Here is a 15387-nt window from a genome sequence, read left to right as displayed (position 1 = left end):
ACACACCCTCCATCACCTCCTGCACCCACACCCTCCATCACCTCCTGCACCCACACCCTCCATCACCTCCTCCACCCACACCCTCCATCACCTCCTCCATCCATACCCTCCATCACCTCCTCCACCCACACCCTCCATCACCTCCTACACCCACACCCTCCATCACCTCCTCCACCCACACCCTCCATCACCTCCTCCATCCATACCCTCCATCACCTCCTCCACCCACACCCTCCATCACCTCCTGCACCCACACCCTCCATCACCTCCTGCACCCACACCCTCCATCACCTCCTGCACCCACACCCTCCATCACCTCCTCCACCCACACCCTCCATCACCTCCACCCACACCCTCCATCACCTCCTCCAGACACTCACTGATATTTCTCTTCAACTCTGTACTACAGGACAACCGGATCAGTCTGGTGGATTATGTAGTATCATACTACCTCCGCAACTTCGACGAGGTAAATTGTTAGATTTACACAGAGAGACAGGTTGTTTTCAGGAAGTGTTCCAGGACCTGTGATGATTGTGTGTGTGTTGGTGTGATGTGTGTGTGTGTTGGTGTGATGTGTGTGTGTGTTGGTGTGATGTGTGTGCAGCATGCAGGGACAGAGAAGAGTGTGTTTCCGCTGCCAGAGCCTCAAGACTTCTTCCTGGCGGCCCAGGTCAAGTTTGACGACCTCATCAAGGACATCAGGAAGCTGAAACGAGAACTAACCGGTAGGGCTTGACCTCTGTCTGCCTCTATCTGCCTTTATCTGTGTCCCATAACACCAGCCTCTGCGTCCCTCAACCATGTCGTCCTAGTGAGGTCAAGGTCAGTTGTGTTTACTGCTGACACTACCACACATCCAAATCCCTGTGTAGCAGTTGAGGTCCCATGAACGCGTTCAAATAAATGGTGGGTTTGGCTGCAGTTTTCTGTGCTTCCTAGAGGTGGTGGAGGGGGGGGGGAGGGAGGGGGTGGAGGGAGGGGGTGGAGGGGGGAGGGGAGGGGTGCTTGGCCTCATCCGTCCATCAGTGAGCAGTGGTCCGGGCCACCAGGGGTTAAAAGGCGATGCCCCTAGCGCCCTTGATGTCTGTCATTATTAAAATCAACCAATAATACGGCATATGAAAGCAATTAGATATGCCGGGCAGCGCTCCCCTCCCGGGCCGGGCGGGGCAGATGCTGTTAAAGCTGCTCCTCTGTGACCCCCTGGGAGCACATGCAGAGAGCGCCAGGCCCCCCCGAGCTGTCACGCATTTATTAGGCAACATGGAAGTCTGGGGAGACAATAAATGGAGAGCGAGAGCGCTGGTATTTGATGTGGGGCTGCAGCAGAAATGTGGTGTGAGTCTGGGCCGGGAGTCTGGGCCTGGAGTCTGGGCTGGGAGTATGGGCTGGGAGTCTGGGCCTGGAGTCTGGGCTGGGAGTCTGGGCTGGGAGTCTGGGCTGGGAGTCTGGGCTGGGAGTCTGGGCCTGGAGTCTGGGCTGGGAGTATGGGCTGGGAGTATGGGCTGGGAGTATGGGCTGGGAGTCTGGGCCTGGGAGTCTGGGCCTGGGAGTCTGGGCCTGGAGTCTGGGCTGGGAGTCTGGGCCTGGAGTCTGGGCTGGGAGTCTGGGCTGGGAGTCTGGGCTGGGAGTCTGGGCCTGGAGTCTGGGCCTGGAGTCTGGGCTGGGAGTCTGGGCTGGGAGTCTGGGCCTGGAGTCTGGGCTGGGAGTCTGGGCTGGGAGTCTGGGCTGGGAGTCTGGGCTGGGAGTCTGGGCCGGGTCCTTGGGGGGTTGGTAGGAGCCGGCGAGTGCCAGGTCCCGTTGTGTTCCGTGTTTGAGGTCCACCTATGACTCCCTCCTTTTTCATCCTCCAGCCAGCCGCAAGGAATAAATATTTATGCTGCACTATTATAAACCAGCCTAAAGACGCCAACTGGTCCTAATTATGTCATGCAGATCACTTCCATTCACATCTGAATAGTGTCTGCAAGCCAAGTGCCAACACAGAATCACACTTCTGACCTTGGTAGGATAAGGCTGGAGCAGGAGAGGAGCAGGAGAGGAGCAGGAGAGGAAACAGGGGAGGAACAGGGGAGGAACAGGAGAGGAACAGGAGAGGAACAGGAGAGGAGCAGGAGAGGAACAGGAGAGGAGCAGGAGAGGAGCAGGGGAGGAACAGGGGAGGAACAGGGGAGGAACAGGAGAGGAACAGGAGAGGAGCAGGAGAGGAACAGGAGAGGAACAGGAGAGGAGCAGGAGGGGAACAGGAGAGGAACAGGGGAGGAACAGGAGAGGAACAGGGGAGGAACAGGGGAGGAACAGGAGGGGAACAGGAGAGGAACAGGAGAGGAACAGGAGAGGAGTCCGTTATTCCTGTGTGCACGGGTGTGTGTGCGCATGCATGAGCAACTATTCCGTCAGGGACGATCCACTGGAGCAAGCCAGACTCCCTGGCCACTAGGCTGGCCTCCCCGTCCTCTCCTCCCGCCTCTCCCTGCTCTAGAAACCTGACCCTGTCCTGGGGGGGGCTGTCCTGGGGAGGGCTGTCCTGGGGAGGGCTGTCCTGGGGAGGGCTGTCCTGGGGAGGGCTGTCCTGGGGAGGGCTGTCCTGGAAAGGGCTGTCCTGGGGCTTCACATATGTCCATAGAGCTGCACCTAAACCAACCCTAACGTTGAAGGAAAGTCAGTTTGTGTGAACAGGAGAGGGCGAGGAACCTCCCCCTCACATCAGCTGGTAATAACACACTGAGACGTCTACAGAATAGTACGGTGTTCTTGGAAGGATTCCTGGAAGTCAGAGAGAAGGCTATCCTCTGCAGAGACTGTTAACCCTGCAAGGCTGTGAGCTCACGCTGCCCTGCCTGGAACCAGACGGTAACGGTTCAGGCAGGGGCGCTACTGAATGAAATAGTATCAAATAAAAATAACCAGTCAGAGCTCGTTTGCTGCTCAGGGGAGTTTAGTGTTTCACAGAAGGCCGGGCAGGCTCAGCCATTCATCACCACAACAAATCAGACAGTGTCTTCTTTTTAAATGGCCCTTAACGTCAGGTCCAGGCAGGGCTTCACGACGCAGGCTCCAGTCTGACCTCATGTGTGGACTCGGTGGTCTGAGCTGCCTCTGGCCTCGGACCAGGGGATAGGCCACAGCGAGGCCCCAAACCTCCCCTTTAACTGTGCTGTGTAACTCTCCGAACCTCCCCTTTAACTGTGCTGTGTCTGTCACCCTGCTCCCAAGTCACCATGTAGGAGGTGGGCTAGCCTCAGGCTGAAAGAGAGATTTATGGATGGAGGGATGGGAGAAAGAAGGGAGGAGGGTGAGTAGGTTGTGGTCTTACCTTTCTCCCCAGCGTCCGAGCTGTGTTCTCCTCGATAGTAGCCTGCATGGCCTTGTCCTAGTGGGAGAGATGGAGCTAGGATCTGACAGGGCACTGAGGTTGTTTATAATCAGGGATTAGCAGGAGAATTCCAGTGCTTAAGGTCTGAGGGAGGTGATACACAGCCTAGTGTAAATAATACTGATCTGCCAAGGATGGAGAAGAGACAAGCCTCTGTTGAAAGGTAGATACGAAGACTGTTGTAAAAGATTTTCCAAAACACTCGAGCTTGACAGAAGCATTAGTGTGTGTGTGTGTGTGTGTGTGTCAGTGGGTTTATCAGGGGGACCAGGGAGGGCTACATGTAGGATCAGCCTAAATCTTTGATAGTGTTGAGTTACAGCTGCAGGTCTAAACCTGTTTGCCCGTCACCAATAAGGCGCAACAGTTCACAGCTTCCAGGCCCGCAGGCTGCCTGGACGTTCTGCAGGCTGCCTGGACGTTCTGCAGGCTGCCTGGATGTTCTGCAGGCTGCCTGGACGTTCTGCAGGCTGCCTGGACGTTCTGCAGGCTGCCTGGATGTTCTGCAGGCTGCCTGGACGTTCTGCAGGCTGCCTGGATGTTCTGCAGGCTGCCTGGATGTTCTGCAGGCTGCCTGGACGTTCTGCAGGCTGCTGGCAGCTCGTGGAAGGGGGGGGGGGAGAAGATAGAATAGAGGATAGAATATCTTATATATTAGACTGAGTTAACGACTGGTTTGGAGTGTAGCAGCTGACTGCAGCATCTGTAACACTGTCTGCCCTCTCAGTCCTGCTCAGGGATTGGTGCGGAGGATCTCATCATGCCCGTCTCTCTCTGGGGCGGGACAACAGTCTGGTGAGACAGGAAGCCAGACAGAGGGAAGCCTGGGGACCAAAGCAGAGCTCTAACCCTGAGCTCTGTACCCATCCCTGTCCTACACTCAGTTCCTCTGAAAAGGCAATCAGACTCTCTGGGAGCTCTCAGCTCTCACTGGTCAGTTAGATAACAGCATGAGCTCATTTACAGTAATGGGATTAAGTGGTTGAGGGGGTCTCAATCATAGGCTGATATAACCTCTGTTGTTTTACCCTGCAGAGCTGGCTGGATATGCAGTCACACCACAGAACAGCCTGGCCCTTGTGCACATGTATTGTGACAGTTAGACAATGTCCTGGAACCAGAGCCTGGGGTGGATTTCATGCTGCTTCTGATGTTTCGGGCTTCCTTCTTGCGGCCTATGCTGTCTGGACCACATTTGGAGCAAAGCCACATCAAAATTGTTGACTTGTTGTTTGGAACAACCTTTAATGTGCCTACTTGAGATGGTGATGGTGGGGGGTGTTTTCTAATGGAGGATCTGTTCGGTCATGTTTTTAACTGGATCCTCTCTGGGTGGATGTCATGGATGTGTTTTCTCAGAAAAAAAAACTCTAAAACAACGTCTGTTAACTGATTGACCTCACCTGTTAACATTGAAGTTGTGGATCTGGATGATTACTGCGAAGATCCGGGTTTAGTCACTCATCTCTGAAACGAACCCTGACCTATCCGGCTTGTTCTTCAAGTGTTTGCGGTGCTGTTTAGCTATGCAGTCATAACCAACCCCAGGTATTTACTGCCGCTCGTTTATGACTCGCAGCTTTCTGAGAAATGTGTGAAAGTTATTCGAGCGGTCGGCTGCGTGAGCAGCGTCCCACGCTGACTGCGGAAAAGAAACGAACTAGTTTGGCTGAAACTTGGCTAATTCCCGTCTGGTTGCAGAGTGAGCAGGGTCATTTGGCAGAACTACAAAGTTTCTTTCAGAACAAACAACAAACAGCTTGTAGAACCAGACGTCGCACACATGTACAGGCACACTGGAGCTAGACGGGCTAGCATGCTAATGCTCTGTTTTGGCCGGCGGTTTTGATCAATGTGGTTAGCTCTAGCTAACTCAGAGCTAGCTATAGCTTATTTCTTCATCATTTTGTCACTCGACCTTTATCTTCCTTCCATCGTAAAAAACGTTTGAAGCTATAAGGTCATCTTCATTGTCTATTGAATGTGTGTTTATTACGATTTAAAATAAACGTCTTCGACTTTCTAATGGTTATTGCCACCAGGAAATCTAGTTATCGTTCCCTTATAGGCTATTACTTGGCTTTACTGATAATGAACAGTCTTCTCTGTTTACATTTGAACGCAACCCAAGCTCATATACTACAGATGTTGCCAGGTTTCTTTAATAGCCATCTGTTAGGGATGTGTTTTTAGTGGGATTCACACTCTTCTCACGTGTTTCTCCTCACAAGACTCAGGGTTTAGTTCACGTATGAAAGTGTTGGAAACTTGATATCCCGTATCACATGTCATTAATTAATTGTGCTCTTTGTGTAGGCTTGTTATTATTTTATATTCTAGCTCAATTGATGAGGCCCCAGCAATAAAAAGTGAAAGCCCGGTTTCACACACCACAGCACAGAATACAGTATATTTTCTCTTTCTTTCAGTCTCTTTTCCCTCAGGCAAGAGCTGTTTTAATCCATTCCTGCTGAGAGATGTTTAATTGTAACATTTCCTCTCCCCTCCTCTCCATTCCTGCCTCTCCTCTCCCACCCCTCTCCTTCTCCCTCTCCTTCCTCTCCCTATCCTCTCCCACCCCTCTCCTTCTCCCTGCTCTCCATTCCTCCCTCTCCTCTCCTACCCCTCTCCTTCTCCCTCCTCTCCTTCCTCTCCCACCCTCTCTCCTCTCTCTCCTCACCCTCTCCTCTCTCCTAGCCTGTGAAAAAGACGTGCAGAAGGTCTGTGCTAACTCCTCAGAAGAACACCTACAGCCCTTCAAGGAAAAGATGGAAGAATTCATCTCCAGTGGTGAGTGAAACCAGAATGATGACAGAAAGCCCAGGGTGTGTGCTAGTGTGTGACCAGTCGTCAGTACCGCTCCCCCATGGTAATCAAGGCTGTCAGCCCAGCTGAGCAATGGGATGCCCAGTAGAAGCTCTGTTCTAATCAAATCATACACACGGACACTCCCGAATTCTACCAGGCAGACAGGAATGATGTAGTGTTGCTCTTAGTCATGCTCTTAAGCCAGCCTGTCTCCTTGTTCAGGAAGGGCTGTATGTCGCCCAGAGATGAAACAGCCAGTGAATGTATAGCTTTTGACTATATCAAAGAGCTTAATTACAGCATTGCTGTTTACAGGTTCCTCTATATGTGAAGCTAACAGGTCTGCTTCGGCTCCAGGGCTGCCTACACGACAATGTTATCTTGTGTGTTAGCGTGTGACATTGTCCCTGCCAGACAGCGTGTGCTCTGGCAGGGCTCCCCTGAAGCAGGTAAAGACATGCTGGACCATCTCAGTGGGCCAGGGAAAGGGACCACCATGGTGGGCATACAAATATAGTGGAAGAGAGTGGTGCTGTTGGTTAGGGGATGTAGCAAGTCACATCCTGTGTTTGAGAGAGAGAGGGAGAGAGAGGTGCTGTGATCTGGGATTAAGCTAAACGTGTAAATACTCCTGCGGAGTTACTGTTCACAAAGCAGGATAACGCTTGTATGTCATGTACATTAGGACGTACAATACGACTCTAGTCACAAGACCTGCCAGCCCTGAACACCCCCCCGACCCCTGGGCACATGTTATACACAGCAGCTCATCCAGCCTTCCTTTGAATGCATGCGAGGAAGCACATCCCATACAGGCCGCTTTTATCACCAAGCTAGTTCCTCAAAACTCGACAGAGAGCACAAGCTCTCCACCACCATCACTCTCCCCCTGGATAAACACAAGTGCTGCTGTCCAGTCACAGTCCTCCCAGCTCTGAACAACCACCTGCTTGCAATCTCCTGTCTCCATGGAGACAAGCATGCCTGGGGTACTGCACACCCCTCACACAGCCAGGAGGCAGACATTAGAAACACAGTGAACAAGCAGCACAGGTCTGGAGGCACAGTGCCCCACGTCTCTCTCTGTCTCTCTGTCTCTCTCTCTCTGTCTCTCTCTCTCTCTCTCTCCTCGGCGCTGGTGACAGGCTGACGTGCCTGCATCATGCAGGGGGATCTCTCTCTCTCTCTCTGTCTCTGTCTCTCTCTCTCTCTCTGTCTCTCTCTCTCTCTCCTCAGCCTGCATCATGCAGGGGGATCTCTCTGTCTCTCTCTCTCTCTCTGTCTCTCTCTCTCTCTCTGTCTCTCTCTCTCTCTCCTCAGCCTGCATCATGCAGGGGGATCCACAGTTGAGCTACATTAGAGGGCAAATTGCACAGATTACTTGCGGTGGGCCAGGGAATGGTGAAACAAAAGGCTCTTTCTATAAAACATGCAGATGAGGCATCTAACGCTGAGAGATTGCATCCATATGTGTTGCGGTGGGGTGTGTGTGTGTGGGGGGGGGGGTGAGTGTTGGGGGTGAGGGGGGGTGAGAGGTCAGGGCTGGGGGTAGGGGGGCAGGAGGGCAGGAGAGGAAGATGTCTAACAGTTGGTGTCACCCTGGTCGTCTGGCTGAGAGAGACAGAGAGGAAGTGATGCGTTGCTGTATTATTTGTTTATTCACCTCTGCTCCTCAGTGTGCCAATGTTTCCCTTTCTGTTTCCCTCTCTCTCTCTCTCTCTCTCTCTCTCTCTCTCTCTCTCTCTCTCTCTCTCTCTCTCCCTCCTCTCTCTCTCTCTCTCTCTCTCTCTCCCTCCTCTCTCTCTCTCTCTCTCTCTCTCTCTCTCTCTCTCTCTCTCTCTCTCTCTCTCTCTCTCTCTCTCTCCCTCTCTCTCCTCTCTCCCTCTCTCTCCTCTCTCTCTCTCCCTCCTCTCTCTCTCTCTCTCTCTCTCTCTCTCTCTCTCTCTCTCTCTTTCTCTCGCTCTCTTTCTCTCGCTCTCTCTCTCTCTCTCTCTCTCCTTCCTCTCTCTCTCTCTTGCTCTCTCTCCCTTTCTCTCTTCCTATCATTGTCTCACACTCCCTCCATCCCTCCCTCCCTTTCTCCCTCCTTCCGTCTTTGGTCAATATCACAGAATATTTGAAAGGTCTTAAAACCATGGTGGTTGCCACTGGCTACAAAATGGTATTGGTTAACAAAAACACATCTCACACGTAAACGTTCCAGTGGGTTACTTGTAAACCTTTCTTATAAACAGAATTCCTCCAGCAACTTGTCCTCATGTTTGAAGCTACGTGGGTTTAGCAGGGGCACATCTCATTGTTCGCTCCTTAAAGGCAGTTGCTTCCATGACTTTCAAAGACAAACAAAGTAACAGTTTCCACACCAAGGAGACTCTCTTCCGCTCTCATTTTCTCTTTCTCTCCCTCTCTTTCCAGTTCTCTCTCTCCCTCTCTTTCCTGTTCTCTCTCCCTCTCTCCCAGCATCTAACGGTCTTTCTCTCCTACAATCAGGTGACTTGAGTCCATGTAGAACCTGATTACCTAGAAAGGCGTTCCTTCCACTGACTTGCTTTTTTTCCATTTCAGTTAGAAAATGACAAGTCAGTGACCACAGTACATGATCTCCACCTGGCCTCTCCACCCAGCTCTTCCCAGATGCCCTGCCCAGCCTGATCACTGCTCTAACCAGCCTGTGATCTCTCCTGCTCATACAGTCTCTCAACACATTCCTCCATAAGCCAGTATGCAAGTTATTCCCCCCACCACCAACAACCTTCACCCCCCCACCCAACACTTCACCCTCCATCAATCAGAGAGCTCTGAATCTTAAACATGATAGTGATCAAAAGCTGATATTCTAGTTGAAGGAAACATGGTTTGTTTAGCGCTGCTTGCCCTCCTCAGCTGCTGGTGTGTTTGCAGGTCCTTTATCTGGCCTGTTGCAGCTTTGGGAGCCAAGGATTTGTCCCCGCTGCATCTGATCTGTTTATTTGAGCTAAGAGAGAATGCCTCCAGGATCTGATCTGCTCTCAAACTAAACCCACCAGCCAGCACGCTGAGCGGCCCTGTCTCCGTCCTCCTGGGAGAACACTGACAAGCCAGTACACACTGTGACTAATCTAAAACAAATCCCCGGCCCTTTAAAGTTTGCCTTTCCGTATTGTTTTATGTGCTTTTACTAGGGGCACGCATGTGCTGTTCAACAGTGGGGTAGTCATATTTATCCTCCAGACGTCTTTGATGCATAGTGAATCAGACGCCAGGCAGCCGTGTTGCTGTCCTGCTTGGAGGAGAGAGTCTCTGTCCTGGAGGAGGAGGAGGAGGAGAGAGTCTCTGTCCTGGAGGAGGAGGAGGAGGAGGAGGAGGAGGAGGAGGAGGAGGAGGAGGAGGAGGAGGAGGAGGAGGAGAGAGTCTCTGACCTGGAGGAAGAGGAGGTGGAGGAGGAGGAGAGAGTCTCTGTCCTAGAGGAGGAGGAGGAGGAGGAGGAGGAGAGAGTCTCTGACCTGGAGGAGGAGGAGGAGGAGAGAGTCTCTGTCCTAGAGGAGGAGGAGGAGGAGAGAGTCTCTGACCTGGAGGAGGAGGAGGAGGAGAGAGTCTCTGTCCTAGAGGAGGAGGAGGAGGAGGAGGAGGAGAGAGTCTCTGACCTGGAGGAAGAGGAGGAGGAGGAGGAGGAGAGAATCTCTGTCCTAGAGGAGGAGGAGGAGGAGGAGGAGGAGGAGGAGGAGGAGAGAGTCTCTGACCTGGAGGAAGAGGAGGAGGAGGAGGAGGAGAGAATCTCTGTCCTAGAGGAGGAGGAGGAGGAGGAGGAGAGAATCTCTGTCCTAGAGGAGGAGGAGGAGGAGGAGGAGGAGGAGGAGGAGGAGGAGGAGGAGGAGGAGGAGAGAGTCTCTGTCCTGGAGGAAGAGGAGGTGGAGGAGGAGGAGAGAGTCTCTGTCCTGGAGGAAGAGGAGGTGGAGGAGGAGGAGAGAGTCTCTGACCTGGAGGAAGAGGAGGAGGAGGAGGAGGAGGAGGAGGAGAGAGTCTCTGTCCTAGAGGAGGAGGAGGAATAGAGTCTCTGTTCTGGAGGAGGAGGAGGAGAGAGTCTCTGTCCAGGAGGAGGAGGAGGAGGAGGAGGAGAGAGTCTCTGTCCAGGAGGAGGAGGAAAGTGTGTTGTGGTCATGCAGGCTGTTCCTTTGTGATACCTCATCCTAAACTGTAGCACGTTCCACTGTGTGAAAGAGAGATGGAGGGAAAATAAGAGATAGAGACAGATGGAGAGAGATGAGTCACTTAACACATACACATTCTTCCCCCTTTAGAAGTTGTGATTGATTGTGTTTAGGAAACGGTGTAGATCTAAACATCTAGTGATTGTGTGAAGCTCTAATCAGAATGAGCCATTAGGGGTGCGTAGTGCAGGGTTAGAAAGCTCCCAAGCTCTTAGCCCCTCTGGACCCTCTGGCTCTGACGAGGCACTGCGCTGGTTTGGAAAAGTGTGTCGACTTTTAAAGAGCTAACTGTCCCTCTCAGCATGCGTGTCTCATAACTCACTAGTTAGCCACTCCTGCTCTCATGTTTACAGCAGGAGGAAGAGAGACTTCACACATCCTTACTCTCAGTGTGGGTCTCTGTCCCTCCTGCCCTCCCTCTCTCTCTTACTCTCTCCCTTTCTCTTTCATTCTCTCTCTACCTCCTTCCCTCTCTCTCTTACTTTCTCCCTTTCTCTTTCATTCTCTCTCTACCTCCTCCCCTCTCTCTCTTACTCTATCCCTTTCTCTTTCATTCTCTCTCTACTTCCTTCCTTCTCTCTTTTACTCTCTCCCTTTCTCTTTCATTCTCCCTCTACCTCCTTCCCTCTCTCTCACTCTCACACACTCTCCCTCCCTTCTCTAACCCCTGGTTCTCCTCTCCTCCACCAAAGTAGTAGGACGGCGCCAGCCCGACCCCCGCTGGGACTAACGCCATTGGTCGCGGCGCCCCTCTCCTGCCCCCCCCCTCTCCCTCAGCCCCTCCTCCCCAACACTCCCTCTCTCCTGCCCCCCCCCACACACACACACACACACACACTTACAATTAAATGTTTTCTTCCTCAGTTGATCAGGCAGTGTACCCTCAGACACATGTAAAGAGGGTAGAATACAAGTACAAAAAGAAGGGGTAGTCTCAGGGCTTAAGATCGCCCTTTCCCAACAGACCCCCAAACCTGCCTTTGAACCAGTTTTGGGAGACTTCCCCCTCTTAAATCTTCAAGTGGGAAAGGTCCCCCCATCATTGTAAAAAGGATGAATCTGGAAAAATGCTATAAATCTGAGATCACAGGCTTTCTCTGGTCCTAGATACATTCTTGCACCTCAGCCTGGCCTGCCGCACACATCTGCCTTGCATTTAGACACGTTTACATGGCAGGAGTCCACAGCAGCCTACACAGCCCTCACTCCTCAACCCCACACCCCCACACCTCTACTCCCCTCTGCACACCTCCACACACACCTCCACACACACCTCCACACACACCTCCACACACACCTCTACACACACCTCCACACACACCTCCACACACACCTCCACACACCTCCACACACACCTCCACACACACCTCCACACCCCTCCACACACACCTCCACACACCTCCACACACCTCCACACACCTCCACACACACCTCCACACCCCTCAGCACACCTCCACACACACCTCCACACACACCTCCACACACACCTCCACACACATCCACACCCCTCCACACACCCCTCCACACCCCTCCACACACCCCTCAGCACACCTCCACACACCTCCACACACCTCCACACACACCTCCACACCCCTCAGCACACCTCCACACACACCTCCACACACACCTCCACACACACCTCCACACACACATCCACACCCCTCCACACACACCTCCCCACACACCTCCACACACCTCCACACACCTCCACACACCTCCACACACCTCCACACACCCCTCCACACCCCTCCACACCCCTCCACACACCCCTCAGCACACCTCCACACACACCTCCACACACATCCACACACCTCCACACACACCTCCACACCCCTCCACACCCCTCCACACACACCTCCACACACACCTCCACACACACCTCCACACACACCTCCACACCCCTCCACACACACCTCCACACACACCTCCACACACACCTCCACACCCCTCCACACACCCCTCCACACACCCCTCCACACACCCCTCCCCACACCCCTCTCCACACCCCTCCACACACCCCTCAGCACACCTCCACACACACCTCCACACACACCTCCACACACACCTCTACACCCCTCCACACACACCTCTACACCCCTCCACACCCCTCCACACCCCTCCACACACACCTCTACTCATCCCTGCACACACCTCCACAACCCTACACCTTTACCTCACACACAACTCTACCTCACACACACCTTTACCAGACCTGTGATCCCAGCGCCCCCACCGGGCTACTCCCAGCATCCGCCTCCACCCTGTTGTGGACGTGCTGTCACCTCAGAACTACTGTTCCCACAATGCCTCACCTCAGAACTACTGTTCCCACAATGCCTCACCTCAGAACTACTGTTCCCACAATGCCTCACCTCAGAACTACTGTTCCCACAATGCCTCACCTCAGAACTACTGTTCCCACAATGCCTCACCTCAGAACTACTGTTCCCACAATGCCTCACCTCAGAACTACTGTTCCCACAATGCCTCACCTCAGAACTACTGTTCCCACAATGCCTCATGTCGTTCCTGTCGTTTGTGTTGCAGGTCAGAAGGACCACGCAGCCGCGGACACCCGCCTCGCGGCCGCCCAGCAGAGGTAACACGGCTAACATTTACATTTACGCATTTAGCAGACGCTTTAATCCAAAGCGACTTCCGAGAGAGAGTTTAACACAAGTGCATAGGTCACTGATCATAACAACGAGATAGCCACAAACATTACAAGTACAAACATGAAGCAGAAACTAACATCAGGTCCAGCCAATCATTCCTAAGTGCCGTTGTACTCCCAGAACAAGTGCGTATTGAGCCTTTTCTTGAAGGTGGAGAGACAGTCAGTGTCTCTGATGGAGGTGGGAAGTTGATTCCACCATTGGGGGGTCAGACAGGAGAAGAGCTTGTGTTGGGACCAGGCGCTCTTGAGCGGTGGGACGACCGGATGGTTGTCGGAAGAAGACTTTGGTGGCGGGTGGGGGTGTAAGGCTGGAGGAGAGACTTGATGTTGTCGGGTGCAGTAACACGCCACCAACACGTCATGATCCCAGTGTGTGTGTGTGTGTGTGTGTGTGTGTGTGTGTGTGTGTGTGTGTTAGCATTGAAAGTACAGTGTTGTGTGAACTGTTTGCATACCTCTGAGATGCTCTAGTGTCTCCCTGGAGCCTGCTGGCACACAGGAGGGAAGACTGCCAAGTGTTATGGATGCTAGTTTCCATCACTCTGTCTCTCACAGTCAGCAGAGGGGCCGTCACACAGCAGTCAGCAGAGGGGCCCGTCACACAGCAGTCAGCAGAGGGGCCGTCACACAGCAGTCAGCAGAGGGGCCGTCACACAGCAGTCAGCAGAGGGGCCGTCACACAGCAGTCAGCAGAGGGGCCGTCACACAGCAGTCAGCAGAGGGGCCGTCACACAGCAGTCAGCAGAGGGGCCGTCACACAGCAGTCAGCAGAGGGGCCGTCACACAGCAGTCAGCAGAGGGGCCCGTCACACAGCAGTCAGCAGAGGGGCCCGTCACACAGCAGTCAGCAGAGGGCCCGTCACACAGCAGTCAGCAGAGGGCCCGTCACACAGCAGTCAGCAGAGGGGCCGTCACACAGCAGTCAGCAGAGGGGCCGTCACACAGCAGTCAGCAGAGGGGCCGTCACACAGCAGTCAGCAGAGGGGCCGTCACACAGCAGTCAGCAGAGGGGCCGTCACACAGCAGTCAGCAGAGGGGCCGTCACACAGCAGTCAGCAGAGGGGCCGTCACACAGCAGTCAGCAGAGGGGCCGTCACACAGCAGTCAGCAGAGGGGCCGTCACACAGCAGTCAGCAGAGGGGCCCGTCACACAGCAGTCAGCAGAGGGGCCGTCACACAGCAGTCAGCAGAGGGGCCGTCACACAGCAGTCAGCAGAGGGGCCGTCACACAGCAGTCAGCAGAGGGGCCGTCACACAGCAGTCAGCAGAGGGGCCGTCACACAGCAGTACTGCTGGTAGTGTGTCTAGTGGGCTGTGTGATTATTGCTGGTTGATCAAGGCCTCCCAGACCTCCAGACCAGGCTGGGACTGGAGGGATAGCTGGAGGCAACTCTCTCTCTCACACACACACATACACACACACACGCACACTGCTGTCCGTGCTCCAGCTCGTATCTTGCCTTATCTTGTGTGGTTTATGGAGAAAACTTCCAAGAGCCACTGCAAGAGAGGCGGCTAATCAGATTAACTTAAAGGTGCCAACTGGCAGTCACTGAGCCCGAGTCAGAGCGAAGGCATATCTGGAACATTTCATATCAGGAAAAACACTGGAAAGGACAAACAAAGCAAATAGATTATTTTTCCTTGTTTAGATAGAGACCAGAATTGTTTGCTTTAAATCGTAACTCTCCCAATTCCAGAATAAATCACCAAAAGCACATAAAGGGGTTTGTGCGAGACTTGTGGTGCTAGAAAATAGAATCTATAAACAATTAAGATGTTGATTGCTTGGAACTTTAAACCAACGCTGCACAGCCGTGTTTTATGTTGCGAACCTCAAGCCAAGAGAAACGTGTCTGAGTCTCCTATCATTCCAACACCCTTCCTCAGCTACCTTTTCTTTACCTTTCTTTCTCTACCTCTCTCTGTTTCTCTCTCCTCCTCTTGCTCAGCCCCCCCCCTCCTGCGTGTAGCTGCAGTGATAGGGCTGCGCACTGCTGCCTGTGAGTGACAGCAGTGTAATGAAGGTGTTGTACCAGGAGAGGGTTGATCAAAAGAACCCTCCGGCCCGTCCACCCAGAGGGCTGCTGCATCTCAGGTTCCCATGGAGACACCTCATAAAAGTGACACGCTCCTGATGAAGGTCCTGTGTGGGCTCTCACATCTGTCCTGCATGAGGGATCCAAACATGCTGCTCTCTTACTGCCTGCTGCTAATAAGGCCAATAGACACCATGTCCCTGCTGGCCCCTAATGCCCAGCTCCTAATGCCCAGCTCCTAATGCCCAGCCCCTAATGCCCAGCCCCAGCCCCTAATGCCCAGCCCCTAATGCCCAG

At 53.3% G+C, this 15387-nt stretch overlaps 1 protein-coding gene across 1 annotated transcript in view; it reads left to right on the top strand.

Moving 5' to 3' along the window:
- The window catches only part of LOC146300256 (formin-1), a 58592-nt gene that overhangs the window by 36573 nt on the left and 6632 nt on the right, over nucleotides 1-15387 (top strand). The window contains 4 exon segments of the mRNA XM_084682166.1: nucleotides 410-469; nucleotides 608-728; nucleotides 6077-6169; nucleotides 12922-12973. Of these exon segments, the coding sequence (XP_084538292.1) occupies nucleotides 410-469; nucleotides 608-728; nucleotides 6077-6169; nucleotides 12922-12973 (326 nt within the window).

The sequence above is a fragment of the Hypomesus nipponensis genome, chromosome 3 (assembly GCF_054491055.1).
Source record: "Hypomesus nipponensis isolate SF chromosome 3, ASM5449105v1, whole genome shotgun sequence".
In the NCBI taxonomy this organism is placed as follows: Eukaryota; Metazoa; Chordata; class Actinopteri; order Osmeriformes; family Osmeridae; genus Hypomesus; species Hypomesus nipponensis.
The sequence above is the reverse complement of the archived record's forward strand: the minus strand, read 5'-3'. Positions and strand labels throughout refer to the sequence as shown.